The sequence below is a fragment of the Podarcis pityusensis genome (genome assembly GCF_964106645.2).
Source record: "Podarcis pityusensis genome assembly, chromosome: 18".
Classification (NCBI taxonomy): Eukaryota; Metazoa; Chordata; class Lepidosauria; order Squamata; family Lacertidae; genus Podarcis; species Podarcis pityusensis.
Genome location: NC_138043.1, coordinates 2,649,288 through 2,667,363, shown reverse-complemented (window position 1 = coordinate 2,667,363; position 18,076 = coordinate 2,649,288). Strand labels below are relative to the sequence as shown.

The window sequence follows — 18,076 nt, the reverse complement described above, 5'->3', positions numbered from 1 at the left end:
TCTTCTCTGGAATGTTTCCCTTCCTGTTTACATTCAGGAAGGGAAGATGGAAAGAAGGAAGTGACCGCCTCTTGCGACATTTGAGATAACCCGCTTGACCGCTGACCCCCATCCCTAAACCATCACCCGCCCAGATTGTATCATCGTTTCTGGGCATTCTCATCCCCAGGGAAGGAAGGAGTGAACGTTGGGTTTTCGCTCCTAATTTCTCCAGTTCTCAAACTCCGGTTCTGCACGTTTTGCACCCGTTTGCAATAAAAACAAAATAAAAACTAAACTAAACTAAACTAAACTAAAAACTAAACAAAACTGAAAACAAAACTGAAAACTAAACTAAACACTAAACTAAACTAAACACTAAACTAAACTAAAAACTAAACTAAAAATTAAACTAAACTAAAAATTAAACTAAACTAAAACTAAAACTAAACTAAACCCTTACGGCAACTCAGCAGAATATTAGTGAAATTTCCCGTCTTGTACGCAGCTTTGAATAACGTGCTTTTTTCCCGGGTGGTGTCAATTTCCCCCAATAAGTTTTAATTACTTTTAGCATTTATTATTTCCACCTTTTCCTTTCCCCTGCATGGTTCACCCCCTCCTCAACGAACCCTCCTGCAACGACCCTCAATTAGGCAGAGAGGCAGTCGACTGCCCCCCAAGAGATCATTGTGGCTCGGTCGGGACTCGAACCCAGATCTCCCATCTCCTAGCAAGCGCGCGACCCTCACAATAACCATGGGAGGTCGGTTCGGCCGAGAGAGGTGGCGGCTGCCCCGTCCCCAAGGCCACCCAGGGCGAATTTTGTGGCCGGGTCGGAATTCGAACCCGGATCTCGCGGGCCTGATGGCGCACAACTGCATGGCTGGGCCAGATTTCGAACCCAGGCCTCGCGCGACTGCAAGCCCATTGCTCAAGCGAGCCAGAGGACATTGCGGGGAGGGCGACGGGCACCCAGGCACGCCCGCGGAGGGTTTATCAGGGCGCTGCCAGCTGCCGCGGGCTCGGCGTAAACAGGAAAGGCGGGTGGATGAAAATAGAGGCAGGAAGCGGCAAATATCGCATCCCTCTTGCCACCGTCTGATGTGGCAACCGCCTCTCTCTCTGTCCCCAGAGGCCGTGCCCAGCTGGCGGTTGCAAAACCGGGCGCATGCGCCGCTCCTTTTCCCCGAAGGAAATGAAACATTCATTGGCAATATGGAAGTAATAATAATAATAATAATAATAATAATGTCTTTAAATCATGCGTCAGAACCCGTTCCACTCCCTCCCCATCAGGCTGGATTTGATTTAAATCAGGCACGTCCAAAGTCCGTTTTGAGGGCCTAATCCGGCCCCCATCTCAGTTTATTTCTGGGTAAAAATGCTTTAAAAAAGCTCAACCGCTGTGGGGTAAAACCGTAAAAAAAGGGGGTTGAGAACGTCAATCCTAAATAAAGGTCAACAACTTTGGTCGGCCCTCGCGGCCCTTCACTTCATCCAATGTGGCCCTCTTTGAGAAAAGTTTGGGCACCACTGCCATATAGCAGGCATCCCGAACCTTCGGCCCTCCAGATGTTTCAGACTACAGTTCCCATCATCCCTGACCACTGGTCCTGTTAGCTAGGGGTGATGGGAGTTGTAGTTCTAAAACATCTGGAGCAGGCACCCCCAAACTCGGCCCTCCAGATGTTTTGGGACTACAACTCCCATCATCCCTAGCTAACAGGACCAGTGGTCAGAGATCATCAGGGGGTTTGGGCTGGGAGTTCACCAGTATGCGGATGATACCCAGCTCTACCTCTCTTTCAAATCAGAACCAGTGAAGGTCCTGTGTGAGTGTCTGGAGGCGGTTGGAGGATGGATGGCGGCTAACAGATTGAGGTTGAATCCTGACAAGACAGAAGGACTGTTTTGGGGGGACAGGGGGCGGGCTGGTGTGGAGGACTCCCTGGTCCTGAATGGGGTCACTGTGCCTCTGAAGGACCAGGTGCGCAGCCTGGGAGTCATTTTGGACTCACAGCTGTCCATGGAGGCACAGGTCAGTTCTGTGTCCAGGGCAGCTCCATCTGGTACGCAGGATGAGACCCTACCTGCCAGCAGACTGTCTGGCCAGAGTGGTGCATGCTCTGGTTATCTCCCGCTTGGACTACTGCCATGCGCTCCACGTCGGGCTACCTTTGAAGGTGACCCGGAAACTACAACTAATCCAGAATGCGGCAGCCAGACTGGGGACTGGGAGAGGCCGCCGGGACCACATAACACCGGTCTTGAAAGACCTACATTGGCTCCCAGGACGTTTCCGAGCACAATTCAAAGTGTTGGTGCCGACTTTGAAAGCCCTAAACGGCCCAGTATCCCTGAAGGAGCGTCTCCACCCCCATCATCCAGCCCGGACACCGGGGTCCATCTCCCGAGGGCCTTCTGGCGGTTCCCTCATTGCGAGAAACCAAGTTACAGGGAACCAGGCAGAGGGCCTTCTCGGTGGTGGCGCCCTCCCTGTGGAACGCCCTCCCAACAGACGTCAAAGAGAAAAACAACTACCAGACTTTTAGAAGACATCTGAAGGCAGCCCTGTTTAGGGAAGCTTTTAATGTTTTAGTGTTTTCTTGGCAGCCGCCCAGAGTGGCTGGGGAAGCCCAGCCAGACGGGTGGGGTATAAATAATAAATTATTACTATTATATTTTTATTTAGGGTCCCACTACAACAGCGACACCTAGCGGCAGAACATCCGCATTGCGATACAGTGTCACGCTAGAGACCTCTCGGGGCAGAAAATGCTCAATACAGCACAGCTTTATAAATAAATTAATTATTATTATTATTATATTATTAACGCAAAACAAACGGCAATTTGCGGTTGGGCACAGAAAGGGCCCCAGGAGCTGAGGGCCGCATCAAAGCTCAATCCGGCCCCCGACCACTTACCCTCCCGGAGAACCACATCCCGCAGCTTCTCCAGCGGCTCGGCCAAGCGGGTCACGTCGGCCAGCAGTTGGGAGATTTCCTCCGGCTCCATCAGGCTGCCCTCGCCGCCATCACAGGGGCTGTACGCCTTGGCGGCTTTGCCCAGGCCCCGGGGGACGGCCGGCGAGAGCGGGAACCCTGCGGCGCTGGCGTGGCGGCTGAGGCTAGTGGGGCGCTTGAGGGTGCCGGCCGGGGTGGGCACGGAGAGGTCCGCCAGGCTGGAGGAGGTCGAGGAGTCCAGGCCATCGCGGCGCGGCAGCTCCTGGAAAGAAGGAGAAGGCATTCGGGTCACTCGGGGCAGTACTTGAACTCAGAACCTTTGGCTCCACCAAGTTCAGAACTCATTGGAAGAACCAATAGGCACTCGGATCACTCAGGGCGGGACTAGAACTCGGAGCCTTTGGCTCCACCAACTTCAGAACGCCTTGGAAGAACTAATAGGCAATCAGGTCAGGATTAGAACTCAGAACCTTTGGCCCCGCCAACTGCAGAACTCATTGGAAGACGGAAAAGGCACTCAGGGCAGGACTAGAATTCGGAACTTTTGGCCCCACCAACTTCAGAACGCCTTGGAAGAGCCAATAGGCACTCAGGGCAGGACTAGAACTCAGAGCCTTTGGCCCCGTCAACTTCAGAACTCATTGGAAGATGCAAAAGGCACTCAGGACAGGATTAGAACTCAGAGCCTTTGGCTCCACCGACTTCAGAACGCTTTGGAAGAACCAGTAGGCACTCAGCGCAGGACTAGAACTCAGAACCTTTGGCCCCACCAACTTCAGAAGTCATTGGAAGAAGCAAAAGGCATTCGGGTCACTCAGGGCAGGATTAGAACTCAGATCCTGTGGCACCGCCAACTGCAGAACTCATTGGAAGAAGCAAAAGGCACTCAGGGCAGGATTAGAACTCAGAGCCTTTGGCTCCACCGACTTCAGAATGCTTTGGAAGAACCAATAGGCACTCAGCGCAGGACTAGAACTCAGAACCTTTGGCCCCACCAGCTTCAGAACGCCTTGGAAGAACCAATAGCCACTCGGTTCACTCTTTGTTTTGAATTTGGGGGAAATTTCAATTTCAAGAAATAAGAAAAGGTGTTTGTGGGAGGGGGAGTCTTGATTCGTTTGTTCTGGGAAAGTGTCACTTTTGCACAATTTTCAAATTTAATAAGAAGAGGCATTTGTTCGAGGGGGGTTATTCGTTCGTTCTGACTTTTGGGAAAATTTCAAATTGAAGTAAAAATACTAAGTGTTTGTGGGAGCGGGGTTTTTGATTGGTTTTGACTTTTGGGTAAGTTTGACTTTTGGAAAAGTTTGAAATTTAAGAAGAAAGAATGGGCATGTAATGAATTAGTTGTGATTCGGGAATTTGCCGAATCCTCTTTTTGAAGCTTCACGCGGGCGGAAAAAGGTCCAGCCCTTTGTTGCAAAAAAAATACACATTCTGCAAATTATTCCACGGAGGCGAGCGGTTGAGTCTCGTGGTATCTTAGGAACCACAATTGCTCAACAGCGATGACTTTAGCTTTGACGTCAATCTTGCCGGCGCTTGAAAAACCGTAGCCGTATGACCTCTGGCCAAAAATTATATATTAAAAAATATATATGTTTTGGGACTACAACTCCCATCATCCCTATCTAGCAAGACCAGTGGTCAGGGATGATGGGAATTGTAGTCCCAAAACATCTTTTTTATATATATAGAATTTTTTATTAGTTTTTTTAACATATCATTTTCAACAGTCATTAAACATGCTTTTACATCGTATTCAAATTTTTGACTTCCATCAATCCTGTGTGAAAATGTTCCAATCTAATCTCTCAGTATGCATTTCTTATCTTCCCTATTACATTTCAAACTCGTAACCAATATCTCTATCTTTTATCTACCTTGTAAACACTTCGTATATTTCTCCTTACGAAACTTCTTGTAGTCCTACTAGCGTAATTTGTTGGTTACAATTGCTCTTCAAATAATTCATATACTTCTTCCAATCTTCTGTAAATCTCTGGTCCCGCAGGTTTCAAATCCTTCCTGTCATTTTGTCCAATTCTGCAATTTCTTCTTGCTACCATTTCTGGGCTAACAATACTCTTTACCGGACGTCTGAATCTGTTTCCTGAATTGCAGAATTGGACAAAATTGTAGTCCCAAAACATCTGAAGTGCCAAATTTGCCTATGCCTGCTTTAGGCCATGGGTAGGCAAACTGAGGCCCGGGGGCCGGATCCGGCCCAATCGCCTTCTCAATCCGACCCACGGACGGTCCAGGAATCATCATGTTTTTACATGAGTAGAATGTGTGCTTTTATTTAAAATGCATCTCTGGGTTATTTGTGGGGCATAGGAATTCGTTCCTTATTTTCCCCTCCAAAATATAGTCCGGCCCCCCACAAGGGACAGCGGACTGGCCCCCTGCTGAAAAAGTTTGCTGACCCCTGGCCTTAGGCCATATCCCAGCTGCTGGCTTTATTGGATATCATGGAATCATAGAATTGTAGACTTGGAAAATACCTCTAAGATTCATTCCCCAGAGTGGCTGGGGAAACTCAGCCAGATGGGCGGGGTATAAATAATAAATTATTATTATTATTATTATTATTATTATTATTATTATTATTATCTAGTCCAACCCCCTCCGACGCAGGAATCTCAGCTAGAGCATCGCTGATAGGTGCCCATTCAACCTCTGCTATAATAATAATAATAATAATAATAATAATAATAATAATAAATTCTTATTTATACCCCATCCAACTGGCTGGGTTTCCTTAGCCACTCTGGGCAGCTCCCAACAGAATATTAAAAGCACAAAGCATCAAACATTAAAAGCTTCCCTAAACAGGGCTGCCTTCAGATGTCTTCTAAAAGTCAGATAGTTGTTTATTTCCTTGATATCTGATGGGAGGGCGTTCCACAGGGCGGGTGCCACCACCGAGAAGGCCCTCTGCCTGGCTCCCTGTAACCTCGCTTCTCGCAGGGAGGGAACCGCCAGAAGGCCCTTGGGAGATGGACCCAGGTGTCCGGGCTGAATGATGGGGGTGGAGATGCTCCTTCAGGTCTACTGGGCTGTTTAGGGCTTTCAAGATCAGCGCCAACACTTTGAATTGTGCTCGGAAACGTCCTGGGAGCCAATGTAGGTCTTTCGGGACCGGTGTTATGCGGTCTCGGTGGCCACTCTCAGTCCCCAGTCTGGCTGCCGCGTTCTGGATTAGTTGTAGTTTCCGGGTCACCTTCAAAGGTAGCCCCACGGAGAGCGCATGGCAGTAGTCCAAGCGGGAGATAACCAGAGCATGCACCACTCTGGCAAGTCAGTCTGCGGGCAAGGAGGGTCTCATCCTGCGTACCAGATGGAGCTGCCCTGGACACAGAACTGACCTGCGCCTCCATGGACAGCGGCGAGTCCAAAATGACTGTGAGTCCCACATGGTCTCGGTAGCCGCTCCCAGTCCCCAGTCTGGCTGCCGCATTCTGGATTAGTTGCAGTTTCCGGGTCACCTTCAAAGGCAGCCCCACGGAGAGCGCATGGCAGTAGTCCAAGCCTCCGAGGAGGAGAGTCCACCTTCCGTCCCACAGTCGAACAGCTCTTCCCGTCAGAAAGTCATTCCTGACGTTGAGTCGGTATCTCCTTTCTTGTGACTTGAAGCCACGGGTTCGAGTCCTGCCCCTGATTCGGACGACGAGAAAGCAGATTCCGGCTCAACGTATGGAAGAAAATTCCGGCGACATTCGACCATGGGACGGTCTCCTTGGAGGCTTTTAAGCAGAGTTCGGATGGCCATCTTTCCAGGATCCTTGAGCCGAGATTCCTGCATTGCAAAGCGGGTTGGGATGGATGACCCTCGGACCCCTTTCTGATGTGATGCGAGCCGCCTTAGAAAAGGCGTTTATCTCTTATGTTGGGGGGGGGGTCTGGGAACCTCCTTTGGCCGAAGTACCACTTCTGCTTCCAGAAAACCTCTGCTGGGGCCAGCGGCCAATATGGGTGGAGAAAAAAATCCTTATTTCCTCGCACAAAATCTCTCATTCCTCCTTGCAGCCAGCTGAAAACATTCAAGGAAGGTGCAAAGCAATGGGGGAGTGGCTTGAGGAGAAGGGGCGTGACCTGATGAGGGGGCGTGGCCACCAGACAGATTCACCTGGGATCCTGTGATGTACACAGGTAGGGAATGTTATCATTGTTTTAATAATATGGCTTCTACCTTTAGCCCCGCTCTTAATTCGAAGGGTGCAATGACTCAGAGCAGGGAGACCACCTCTTCCTTTGCGTAACTTCACGTATGGATCTGTGATATATACCGTATTTTCGGCTCTATAAGACTCACTTTTCCCCTCCTAAAAAGTAAGGGGAAATGTGTGTGCGTCTTACGGAGCGAATGCAGGCTGCGCAGCTATCCCAGAAGCCAGAACAGCAAGAGGGATTGCTGCTTTCACTGCGTAGCGATCCCTCTTGCTGTTCTGGCTTCTGAGATTCAGAATATTTTTTTTCTTGTTTTCCTCCTCCAAAAACTAGGTGCGTCTTGTGGTCTGGTGCATCTTATAGAGTGAAAAATACAATGTATATATATATATTGGTAATTTCACGATATACGATATCTTTATTGTCATTGTCCCATGCAGAACAATGAAACTGAAAATCTACATAAACCCCTAAAAACTCTGAAACCCCATTTTAAAATACAATATACTATAGAGACTCCTTATGCTGTTTTTAGAACCAGAATTGCTTTTGCGTAGAAACTGTTTCTCAGGCGGCCAGTCCTGGCCTTTATAACCCTGGACCTTCTTCCAGAAGGCAGAAGCTGAAAGAGATCATTTCCGGGGTGCACACTATCCTGCGCTATCTCTGCCACTTTCTTATGGCACCTGGAAGCGTAGATTTGATCCAAGGTGGGAAGAGGGCACCCAATTATTCTCTCCACAGTCTTTACAACCCTGGATAGCATTGTTTTTCCCCTGGCCGTGCAGCTCCCAAACCACACACAGAGACCATAAGTTAGTACGCTCTCCACAGTGCAATGGTAAAATGCCATCAACAGGTCCTTTGAGAGATTGTTTTTTCGGAGGATTCCCAGAAAATATAACCTCTGCTGTTCTCTCTTCATCAGGTCTTTGCTGTTGAAGAGAGCACAACAGAGGTTATATTTTTTAATTAAAAAAAAAGATTAAAAATATATATAAACATACAACAAACAACGATTTAGACTCCGAATATCCAGATTGCTCTGAAACTCCTGGCTGCCCCTCATCCCTTTCACAGGGCCTAATGATAATATTTACAACGACATTTCAATATTTATCCAGTTTTCCCCCTTCTAAATTATCCACACTTTCCGTTACTTTGCAAGTGTGGTTAAAATGCTGCCAATGTTTGAACCTGCTTGCAGTAGTCTCATAAATAAATCGCAAACCTTTCCCATTGTTTTTTTAAAAGTTACAGTCTTTGTGATTTCTGAGCAACCGGGTTAACTTTGCCATTGGGATATCATTTTTTAAAAACGAAAATCCGTACAAAATCCGTCGCAGAAAACACATGGGAAGGCAATTTTTTAATCTAATGGGTGCATCTCCGCACCTAAAATATGCTTCTTGAAAATACAACACACCATTAGGAAGAAAAAAAAACTTTGTTTTTGAGCCGAAAATTGCGTTGCAAAATTTGGAGAAGTGTGACAATTCGAAGGGTAGTTACCGTATTTTTTGCTCTATAAGACTCACTTTTCCCCTCCTAAAAAGTAAGGGGAAATGTGTGTGCGTCTTATGGAGCGAATGCAGGCTGCGCAGCTATCCCAGAAGCCAGAACAGCAAGAGGGATTGCTGCTTTCGCTGCGCAGCGATCCCTCTTGCTGTTCTGGCTTCTGAGATTCAGAATATTTTTTTTCTTGTTTTCCTCCTCCAAAAACTAGGTGCGTCTTGTGGTCTGGTGCGTCTTATAGAGCAAAAAATACGGCACTTTATAGTCCATGTCTTACGGCGATTTCTTATTTTAACAAGACGGGCGTTTGAGTTTGCCCTCTTCCCTCCCCGCACCGCTTTCCTCGCGTGATGTGTCTTTTCGATCTCCCGGGAACGGTTTCGCCGTCCCTTTCCACCCACCCTGTCTATAAAGAGACCGAAAGGCGCTTTAAGCAAAGGAAATTTGGACCAGAGCACGAGGAACATCGACCCCCAAAATGCAGGATTTTTTCCCACTTGAACCCACAGCCCCTCGCTGCCCTTCCAAAAACCCGGTGGGAGTTTGCCGAAAATATCTTCAGCCAAACGCTTCCTAATGGTGTGTTGTATTTTCAAGAAGTGTATTTTAGGTGCTGAGATGCACCCATTAGACTAAAAAAACACACCTTCCCATGTTCTTTCTGCGACACAATGCAAATCCGAAGGCAGATTTTTGCACGGATTTTCGTTTTTAAAAAATGATATCCCAGCGGCAAAGTTAACTCAGAAATCACAAAGACCATAACGTTTAAAAAAACAATGGGAAAAGTTTGCGATTTATTTATGAGACTACTGCAAGCAGGTTCAAACATTGGCAGGATTTTAACCACACTTGCAAAGTAACGGAAAGTGTGGCTAATTTAGAAGTGTGGATAAATATCGAAATGTCATTGTAAATATTATCATTAGGCCCCGTGGAAGGGATGAGGGGCAGCCGGGAGATTCAGAGCAATCTGGATATTCGGAGTCTAAATCGTTGTTGTATGTTTATATATATATTTAATCAATTGTTTAAAATTACCAAAACATACACAGCCCCTCGCTGCCCTTCCGAAAACCTGGTGGGAGTTTGGTACCTTCAGCCAAACGCTGGCTCTGTTGGAGACGGTCTCCAAGACGTGGCCGCCGGCTTTCGAGACTTTCCTCCGCAGTCCGGCCGAATACGGGCTGTAGCTGCTTTTGCCCCGGTTTCCGTGCATGGCCACGATTCAGCAGCCCCCCCAAAAACCACGAACCCCACTAGGCAGAGAGGGCACGGATGATTTCAAGGCCTAGGGCGCCCCTCCAGCGCCCAGGCGGATTTTGAGAGCCGCCACACCCATGCTCGCTTCTGGAAACCTTGCGGGTTTTAGTTTTTTTCCGGGGTGCTTTTCCTTTTTTCGAAAAAATTTACGACGCACCCAGCACCCACCCGGCACAGCTTCTTAGAAGGGACGGGCGGAGGAAAAAAAGCCACAAACTTGAGCAAAGAGGAAGGCGGTTCGGACGGCTTCCTCTTTCTGCAGCTCTGAATTGTGCAGAACTGAACATCAATACAAAAGCGAGTTTTTTGGAGGGGTTTCAGACCCAGATGACGCCGCCGTATTTCGCTTTATTTTTTAAAGCAGCGCTGAGTTTATAGAGAAGGAAGTTTTTAAAATTTTTCCTCCCCCCCCCTTTTATTTCCATTTTTTTTTTTTTTTTTTGTTTCTCTCTCTCTCTCTGCAATTATCTGGATTCGATGCTTTTGTCTCGTGGCAAAAAACTTTAACAAATTCTTATTTTTTTAGAAAAAGAGAGAGATAGGAGGAAAATGACAGGCAGGGCTGGTTGTCAGTAAGGGGGCCTCTATTAAGCCTCTACAGCCCTCTGTGAAACGAGAGATAGCCCCCCCCCCCGTTATGCAGAATTGGAGGGGCTCTGGCGCCCTCTACTGTTGACCTCCCTGCTATTATTATTATTAACACCCTGCCCATCTGGCTGGGTTTCCCCAGCCACTCTGGGCAGCTTCCAATGAAAGATTAAAAATACATTAAAATATCTGCCCTCCCATCTTCCACCCGCCTCCCTGGCTGTTATTTCACACCCGGCTCCAGCCGCCGGGTGTTATTTTGAACCCAGGTCCACTGCCAGGTTCCTGTAGCGAAAACACCCACTCAGACAACTGGATCTTGCAGGCTTGATGTCGTGCCCACCGACGGGAAGTGAAACCTCGCCCAGAGCGCTTTCCGCAAAAACGAAAAGCGAAAAAACAAAACACCCCCAATATTGGCACCGCCGGATCTGTCCTAAAAGGGGGGTGCGGGAAATAAAACGACCACAGACTCCAGCTCCCAGTAGCCATCGATAGCCCTCTCTCCTTCGTGAATTTGCCCTCTTTTAAAACCAGTAGAGACGTCACCTTGCCAACAAAGGTCTGTAGAGTAAAAGCTATGGTTTCCCCAGTAGTGATGTATGGAAGTGAGAGCTGGACCATAAAGAAGGCTGATCGCCGAAGAATGGATGCTTTTGAATTCTGGTGCTGGAGGAGACTCTGGAGAGTCCCATGGACTGCAAGAAGATCAAACCTCTCCATTCGGAAGGAAATCAGCCCTGAGTGCTCACTGGAAGGGCAGATCCTGAAGCTGAGGCTCCAAGACTTTGGCCACTTCGTGAGAAGAGAAGACTCCCTGGAAAAGACCCTGATGTTGGGAAAGATGGAGGGCGCAAGGAGAAGGGGACGACAGAGGACAAGATGGTGGGACAGTGTTCTCGAAGCTGCCAGCATGAGTTTGACCAAACTGCGGGAGGCAGTGGAAGACAGGAGGGCCTGGCGTGCTCTGGTCCAGGGGGTCACAAAAAGTCAGACACCACTAAGCGACTAAACAACAACAACAAAGCCAGTTTGGTGGTTGCAGCTGCTTCCTGCTGCAGCGAGTTCCACCGGTTAACGAAGAACGCCTTTCTTTTATCCGCCCTGAAAACTCGACCACGGCTTTTAGTGCTCTTGCGGAGGGAAGAAAACGCTCCTCTCCCCCATTTTCTCCATGTCCAGGGTCATTTTTATAGGTCTCCTGACATTTTCAGGGTTTAACGCAAGCTTCCTCCACCTCGGCCCTCCAGATGTTTTGAGACTACAATTCCCATCATCCCTGACCACTCGTCCTGCTGGCTAGGGATCAGGGGAGTTGTAGGCCGAAAACATCTGGAGGGCCACAGGTTGAGGAAGCCTCGTTTAATGTTTTGCTGTGTTTTTATATATGCTGGAAGACGTCAGCTGGGGCAACTCAGAGTACAAATAAATAATAATTATTATTATTTTATTATTATTGTTATTTCAAGGTTTTCAAGGTTTAATGTCTTGCCATGTTTTTATATATGCCGGAAATCGCCCAGAGTGACTGGGACAACCAAGGGTACAAATAAATTACTATTATTATTGTTATTATTATTATTTCAAAGTTTTCAAGGTTGAATGGTTTGCTATGTTTTTATACATGCTGGAAGCCACTCAGAGTAACAACCAAGGGTACAAATAAATTATATTATTATTATTATTATTATTATTATTATTATTATTATTATTATTATTATTACCTTTTCTCTAAGCTAAGAAGCCCCCCCAAAGCTGCAACCTTTCCTCCACAGAGGACTTGTTCCGTCCCCTGAAACATTTGAGCTGCCCTGAACCCTTCCCCCCCAAATCCACGATGCCCTTTTTTTCGGGGCGAGTCAGAGCCAATGAACGGCCGCCGTGAGCCGTTGGAGGCGCAGCCGAGCGACCTCTTGCGAAAACGCCGCCTGGGGTGCCCACCCCCCGTTTCGCAACGCCCCGCGGACGCAACCCCGTTACTCACCAGAGAGGACGGCGGCACAGGACTTCCTCCCCGGCCCTTCTTCGAAATCGACGGTGTCTTGATCAGCTCCCGCTTCTTCCTCGAAAACATGGTGCCCTCTGAACCCCAAACCCGTCCCGGACGATACGGCACCCTGGGGTGCCTTCACTGGCTAGGGGTTGTCTTCCCGGCCATCCAATGGACCACAGCTCCCCCCAAAAAGGCGTTTCCGGGTGCAAAATGGGCTCAGGATTTGGCGCGGCTGCCTGCGGCTCAGAGCACACGCTTGCAAACTTACTTCCTGGCTCGGTTTTGTCTGACACACACACCCTTCAAATCTACACAGGAAAAGCTCAGTGTGTGAGAGAGTGTGGTTAGGAGCAGAGGGGAAGTTGTACTTGTTGTTTTCTTTCTTCTTTCTGCCCCTTTTTCGGCCGATTCCTCTCCCTCCCTAACCCCGGTTTGCAGGCCGCAACCTGCGGGAGAGAGAGGTGCGAGCCGTCCAAAGGCAACCCTGTATTTTGCCTTTTAAAAAAATGTTTTATTGTGTTTTTATATATGTGTTGGGAGGGACGTGGGAGGCGCTGTGGGTTAAACCACAGAGCCTAGGACTTGCCGATCAGAAGGTCGGCGGTTCGAATCCCCGCGATGACGGGGTGAGCTCCCATTGCTCGGTCCCTGCTCCTGCCCACCTAGCAGTTCAAAAGCACGTCAAAGTGCAAGTAGATAAATAGGTACCGCTCCGGCGGGAAGGTAAACGGCGTTTCCGTGCACTGCTCTGGTTCGCCAGAAGCGGCTTAGTCCTGCTGGCCACATGACCCGGAAGCTGTACGCTGGCTCCCTCGGCCAGTAAAGCGAGATGAGCGCCGCAACCCCAGAGTCGGCCACGACTGGACCTAATGGTCAGGGGTCCCTTTACCTTATGACATCCATGTTTTCCAAAATGAGACGGTAATTGTGCCTTCGACTGGCGCACTTCCCTGAATTTTGCAACATGCTTTTCCAACCCAGTAGTGCATGCCGGGGGGTCTGTCTGTTAGCTGTGCATTAAAATGCACTTGTCGGTAAGAATGATGCACGAAATTTGGAGGAAACCGCTTGCTAAAAAAAGAGGCACAGGAGAACGTGCAGAACTTTGAATTTGGAGGGGGAGCGAATTTTGCTGCAGATTTGAAGAGCTATTTAATCAGACCTTTCCCATGTTCCAGGCTGGGGGGAATTCTACTATGTTGGTGCCCCCTACTGGAGGCAATCGTCATCAAGCTATAAGAAAGGGACAGACAATCATTTTCTATCTTGCCAAAGTGGCTTCCAAGCAGTTTTGCAAGTGTAAAACCAACTGCAAAAATGTCAGTTTGCAGGCTTTTTGTGCTTTAGTTTGAGGTTTCCTTTGTTGCTCTTTTTGCAATACTACTGTTGTTGTTTAGTTGTTTAGTCATGTCCGCCTCTTCGTGACCCCCTGGACCAGAGCACACCAGGCCCTCCTGTCCTCCACTGCCTCCCACAGTTTGGTCCAACTCATGCTGGTAGCTTCGAGAACACTGCCCCACCATCTCATCCTCTGTTGTCCCCTTCTCCTTGTGCCCTCCATCTTTCGCAACATCAGGGTCTTTTCCAGGGAGTCTTCTCTTCTCATGAGGTGGCCAAAGTCTTGGAGCCTCAGCTTCAGGATCTGTCCTTCCCGTGAGCACTCAGGGCTGATTTCCTTCCAAATGGAGAGGTTGGATCTTCTTGCAGTCCATGGGACTCTCAAGAGTCTCCTCCAGCACCAGAATTCAAAAGCATCCATTCTTCGGCGATCAGCCTTCTTGATGGTCCAGCTCTCACTTCCATACATCACTACTGGGGAAACCATAGCTTGAACTATACGGACCTTTGTTGGCAAGGTGATGTCTCTGCTTTTTAAGATGCTGTCTAGGTTTGTCATTGTCATTGCTACTAATGTATTACTACATTGCAATACTACTACTACCAGGTTTTGTTGACAGGGGGTTTCGGTCCACCACGGAATGCATCACTGCTGAGTCTTTTGAGGGTTTTATAGGTCATAATCAGCACTAAAAGACGCCTGCTTCTTGGGAGAAAAGCAATGACAAGCCTAGACAGCACCTTAAAAAGCAGAGACATCACCTTGCCAACAAAGGGTCCATATAGTTCAAGCTCTGGTTTTCCCAGCCGTGATGTATGTACTGTGTCCAGTTCTGGGCACCACAGTTCTAGAAGGACACTGACAAACTGGAACGTGTCCAGAGGAGGGCAACCAAAATGGTCCAAGGCCTGGAAACGATGCCTTATGAGGAACGGCTAAGGGAGCTGGGCATGTTTAGCCTGGAGAAGAGGAGGTTAAGGGGTGATATGATAGCCATGTTCAAATATATAAAAGGATGTCACATAGAGGAGGGAGAAAGGTTGTTTTCTGCTGCTCCAGAGAAGCGGACACGGAGCAATGGATCCAAACTACAAGAAAGAAGATTCCACCTAAACATTAGGAAGAACTTCCTGACAGTAAGAGCTGTTTGACAGTGGAATTTGCTGCCAAGGAGTGTGGTGGAGTCTCCTTCTTTGGAGGTCTTTAAGCAGAGGCTTGACAACCATATGTCAGGAGTGCTCTGATGGTGTTTCCTGCTTGGCAGGGGGTTGGACTCGATGGCCCTTGTGGTCTCTTCCAACTCTATGATTCTATGATTCTATGATTCTATGATTCTATGGAAGTGAGAGCTGGACCATCAAGAAGGCTGATCGCTGAAGAATGGATGCTTTTGAATTCTGGCACTGGAGGAGACTCTTGAGAGTCCCACGGACTTGGGCCAAAACGAGAGTACCCCTAAACATTTTTAAACAAAACAAGCACTGAGTTATACCATAAAATTATATACCGACGGAAAGATAATTGAATGGAGAATGTAATGCAATAACTTTTGTGAAGGTTTACCATATTTTTCGCTCTATAACACGCACCTGACCGTAACACGCACGTAGTTTTTAGAGGAGGAAAATCCGTAGGCATGCCACCCGTAGGCATTCCCTCCATAACACGCACAGACATTTCCCCTTACTTTCTAAGAGGAAAAAAGTGAGTGTTATGGTGCAAAAAATACGGTATTTATTTACAACAGCAGTCCTAAAGAAGAAACATGAAACACACAGAAAAAAATGAGATATACGGGTTAGATTGCCGTGTTGGCACTTTGCGATAAGTAAGTGGGTTTTCAGTTCCAGTTTGGGCAATCGGTCTCTAAAAGGTTCACCATCATTGATCTAGGGCATGGGTAGGCAAACTGAGTAGAATGTGTGCTTTTATTTAAAATGCGTCTCTGGGTTATTTGTGGGGCCTGCCTGGTGTTTTTACATGAGTAGAATGTGTCCTTTTCTTTAAAAAGCACCTCTGGGTTATTTGTGGGGCATAGGAATTCGTTCATTATTATTTTTTCAAAATATAGTCCGCCCCCCCCCAAGCTCTGAGGGACAGTGGACTGGCCCCCTGCTGAAAAAGTTTGCTGACCCCTGATCTAGGGGGAGCAGCTGCCTCCCTGCCCATGGAGACCCCCCCCCATCCTGCTTTGTCGATCCACTTGGCCTTGAGCGACTAGTCCTTATGATGTCACTGGCCTGGCATCCAAAACAGGGAAATCACAGGGCGAGCGAGGAGAACATCGCAGGGGTGTTTGTCCGCCCCCCCCCCCGGATGGCGCAGAATCTTTTTTCCGGGGTGGGAGGGAATTATAGCACACACACAAAAAACCACTCTCCTGAAAAGTATGTTTGTGTAAGGAGATCGGCTCTCCCAGGGTGGCGACGGAGGAACCTTTGGTGAACAACAGGAGCTATTCCAAAAATCCCAAGCCTCTGCCAGTCGCATGACGTCTGCTTCTTCAGAGACACGCCTCCTAAGAGATCAAGTTTTAAGGACACAATTCTGAGGAAATCAGATAAGAGGGAGGGAGGCAGCTCCTTCCCACCCAGAACCTGAAACCAGCTCAGCCAAATTGTGCATGGTTTTAAAGGGGTGCAGGAGGTTTTTGAGCCGGTTAAAGGGGTGGAGGTGGTTTCTGCCCGGTTGTTTTAAATAATGCCTTTTATGCCATTCAAAGTCTGGCCCTTGTCTAAATGCCCCCTCCATTCTGTAGGCTTTCTAAATACAGTGGTACCTCGGGTTACATACGCTTCAGGTTACAGACTCCGCTAACCCAGAAATATTGCTTCGGGTTAAGAACTTTGCTTCAGGATGAGAACAGAAATCGTGCTCCGGCGGCGGGAGGCCCCATTGGCTAAAGTGGTGCTTCAGGTTAAGAACAGTTTCAGGTTAAGAACAGACCTCCGGAACGAATTAAGTACTTAACCCGAGGTACCACTGTAATAATAATTATTCTTCTTCTTAATAACAATTACAGTGGTATACCTTGGTTTACTGGGACGCAGGTGGCGCTGTGGGTTAAACTACAGAGCCTAGGACTTGCCGATCAGGTTGGCGGTTCGAATCCCCGCAATGACGGGGTGAGCTCCCGTTGCTCGGTCCCTGCTCCTGCCAACCTAGCAGTTTGAAAGCATGCCAAAGCGCAAGTATATAAATAGGTACTGCTCTGGCGGGAAGGTAAACGGCGTTTCCGTGCGCTGCTCTGGTTCGCCAGAAGCGGCTTAGTCCTGCTGGCCACATGACCCGGAAGCTGTACGCCGGCTCCCTCGGCCAGTAAAGTGAGATGAGCTCCGCAACCCCAGAGTCGGCCACGACTGGACCTAATGGTCAGGGGTCCCTTTACCTTTACCTTAGCTTGGTTTACAACCATCATCCATTCTGGAGGTCTGTTTGTAAACCAAAACAGGTTGTAACCCAAAGCGCACTTTCGCCAATGGGGCCTCCAAAAAAAAAAATTTGTTTGTAATAAAAAAAGGGTTGTAATTCAAAAAAAGGTTGCAAACCACGACCCGCACTTCAGGGTTTGAGTATGCAAACCATGGTACCACTGTATTAATATTTATATGCCGCCATCTGACTGGGTTTCCCGGAGAGCTGCGTTTAAGACGTGTGTGTGTATATATCTATATATCTTTCTATACATATGTGTGTGTGTGTGTGTGTGTGTGTGTGTGTATTCTGACCTTGTCAGATGAATAATTGTCAAATGACTAGTTATTATTATTCATTTATATCTCACCTTTTCATCAAAGATATCAAGGTGGCATGCTATGACTATTACTATTACTAGTACTACTACTACTAATTTATTACTTATACCCTGCTCATCTGGTTGGGTTTCCCCAGCCACTCTTGGCAGTTCCCAACAGAATATTATTAATAATAATAAAGCGATCAAACATAAAAACGCTTCCCTAAACAGGGCCGCCTTCAGATGTCTTCTGAAAGTCAGATAGTTGTTTATTTCCTTGACATCTGAAGGGAGGGCGTTCCACAGGGCGGGCGCCACCACCGAGAAGGCCCTCTGCCTGCTTCCCTGTAACCTCACTTCTCGCAGGGAGAGAACCGCCAGAAGGCCCTCGGAGCTGGACCCCGGTGTCCGGGCTGGAGACGCTCCTTCAGGGATACTGGGCCGTTTAGGGATTCCAAGCTCAGCACCAACCCAGCAGAGCGCCCAGTGGCCACGCCGCCAACCCACAAACCTCGCCGCTTG

General features: G+C 48.1%; 1 protein-coding gene and 1 long non-coding RNA gene across 5 annotated transcripts in view; one reads left to right on the top strand and one right to left on the bottom strand.

Annotated features, from left to right (window-relative positions):
* ARHGAP45 (Rho GTPase activating protein 45) overlaps positions 1-12,781 on the bottom strand; it is a 45,065-nt gene extending 32,284 nt beyond the window's left edge. For 3 of the 4 annotated variants that reach the window (XM_080988768.1, XM_080988770.1, XM_080988771.1), the window contains exons 1-2: positions 9,732-10,027; positions 2,909-3,209 (exon numbers count right to left, since the gene is read on the bottom strand). In XM_080988768.1, the coding sequence (XP_080844894.1) occupies positions 2,909-3,209; positions 9,732-9,854 (424 nt within the window). In that variant the 5' untranslated portion in view covers positions 9,855-10,027. Of the gene's footprint in view, positions 1-2,908; positions 3,210-9,731; positions 10,028-12,470 lie in introns of those variants that run through there. The other variant, XM_080988769.1, reaches the window with a different exon arrangement.
* On the top strand, positions 3,896-14,574 carry LOC308467576. The gene is made up of 3 exons (XR_013981232.1): positions 3,896-4,035; positions 6,980-7,102; positions 14,494-14,574. It is a non-coding gene; the product is annotated as an uncharacterized lncRNA (long non-coding RNA).
* The last annotated feature ends 3,502 nt before the right edge of the window (positions 14,575-18,076 follow it).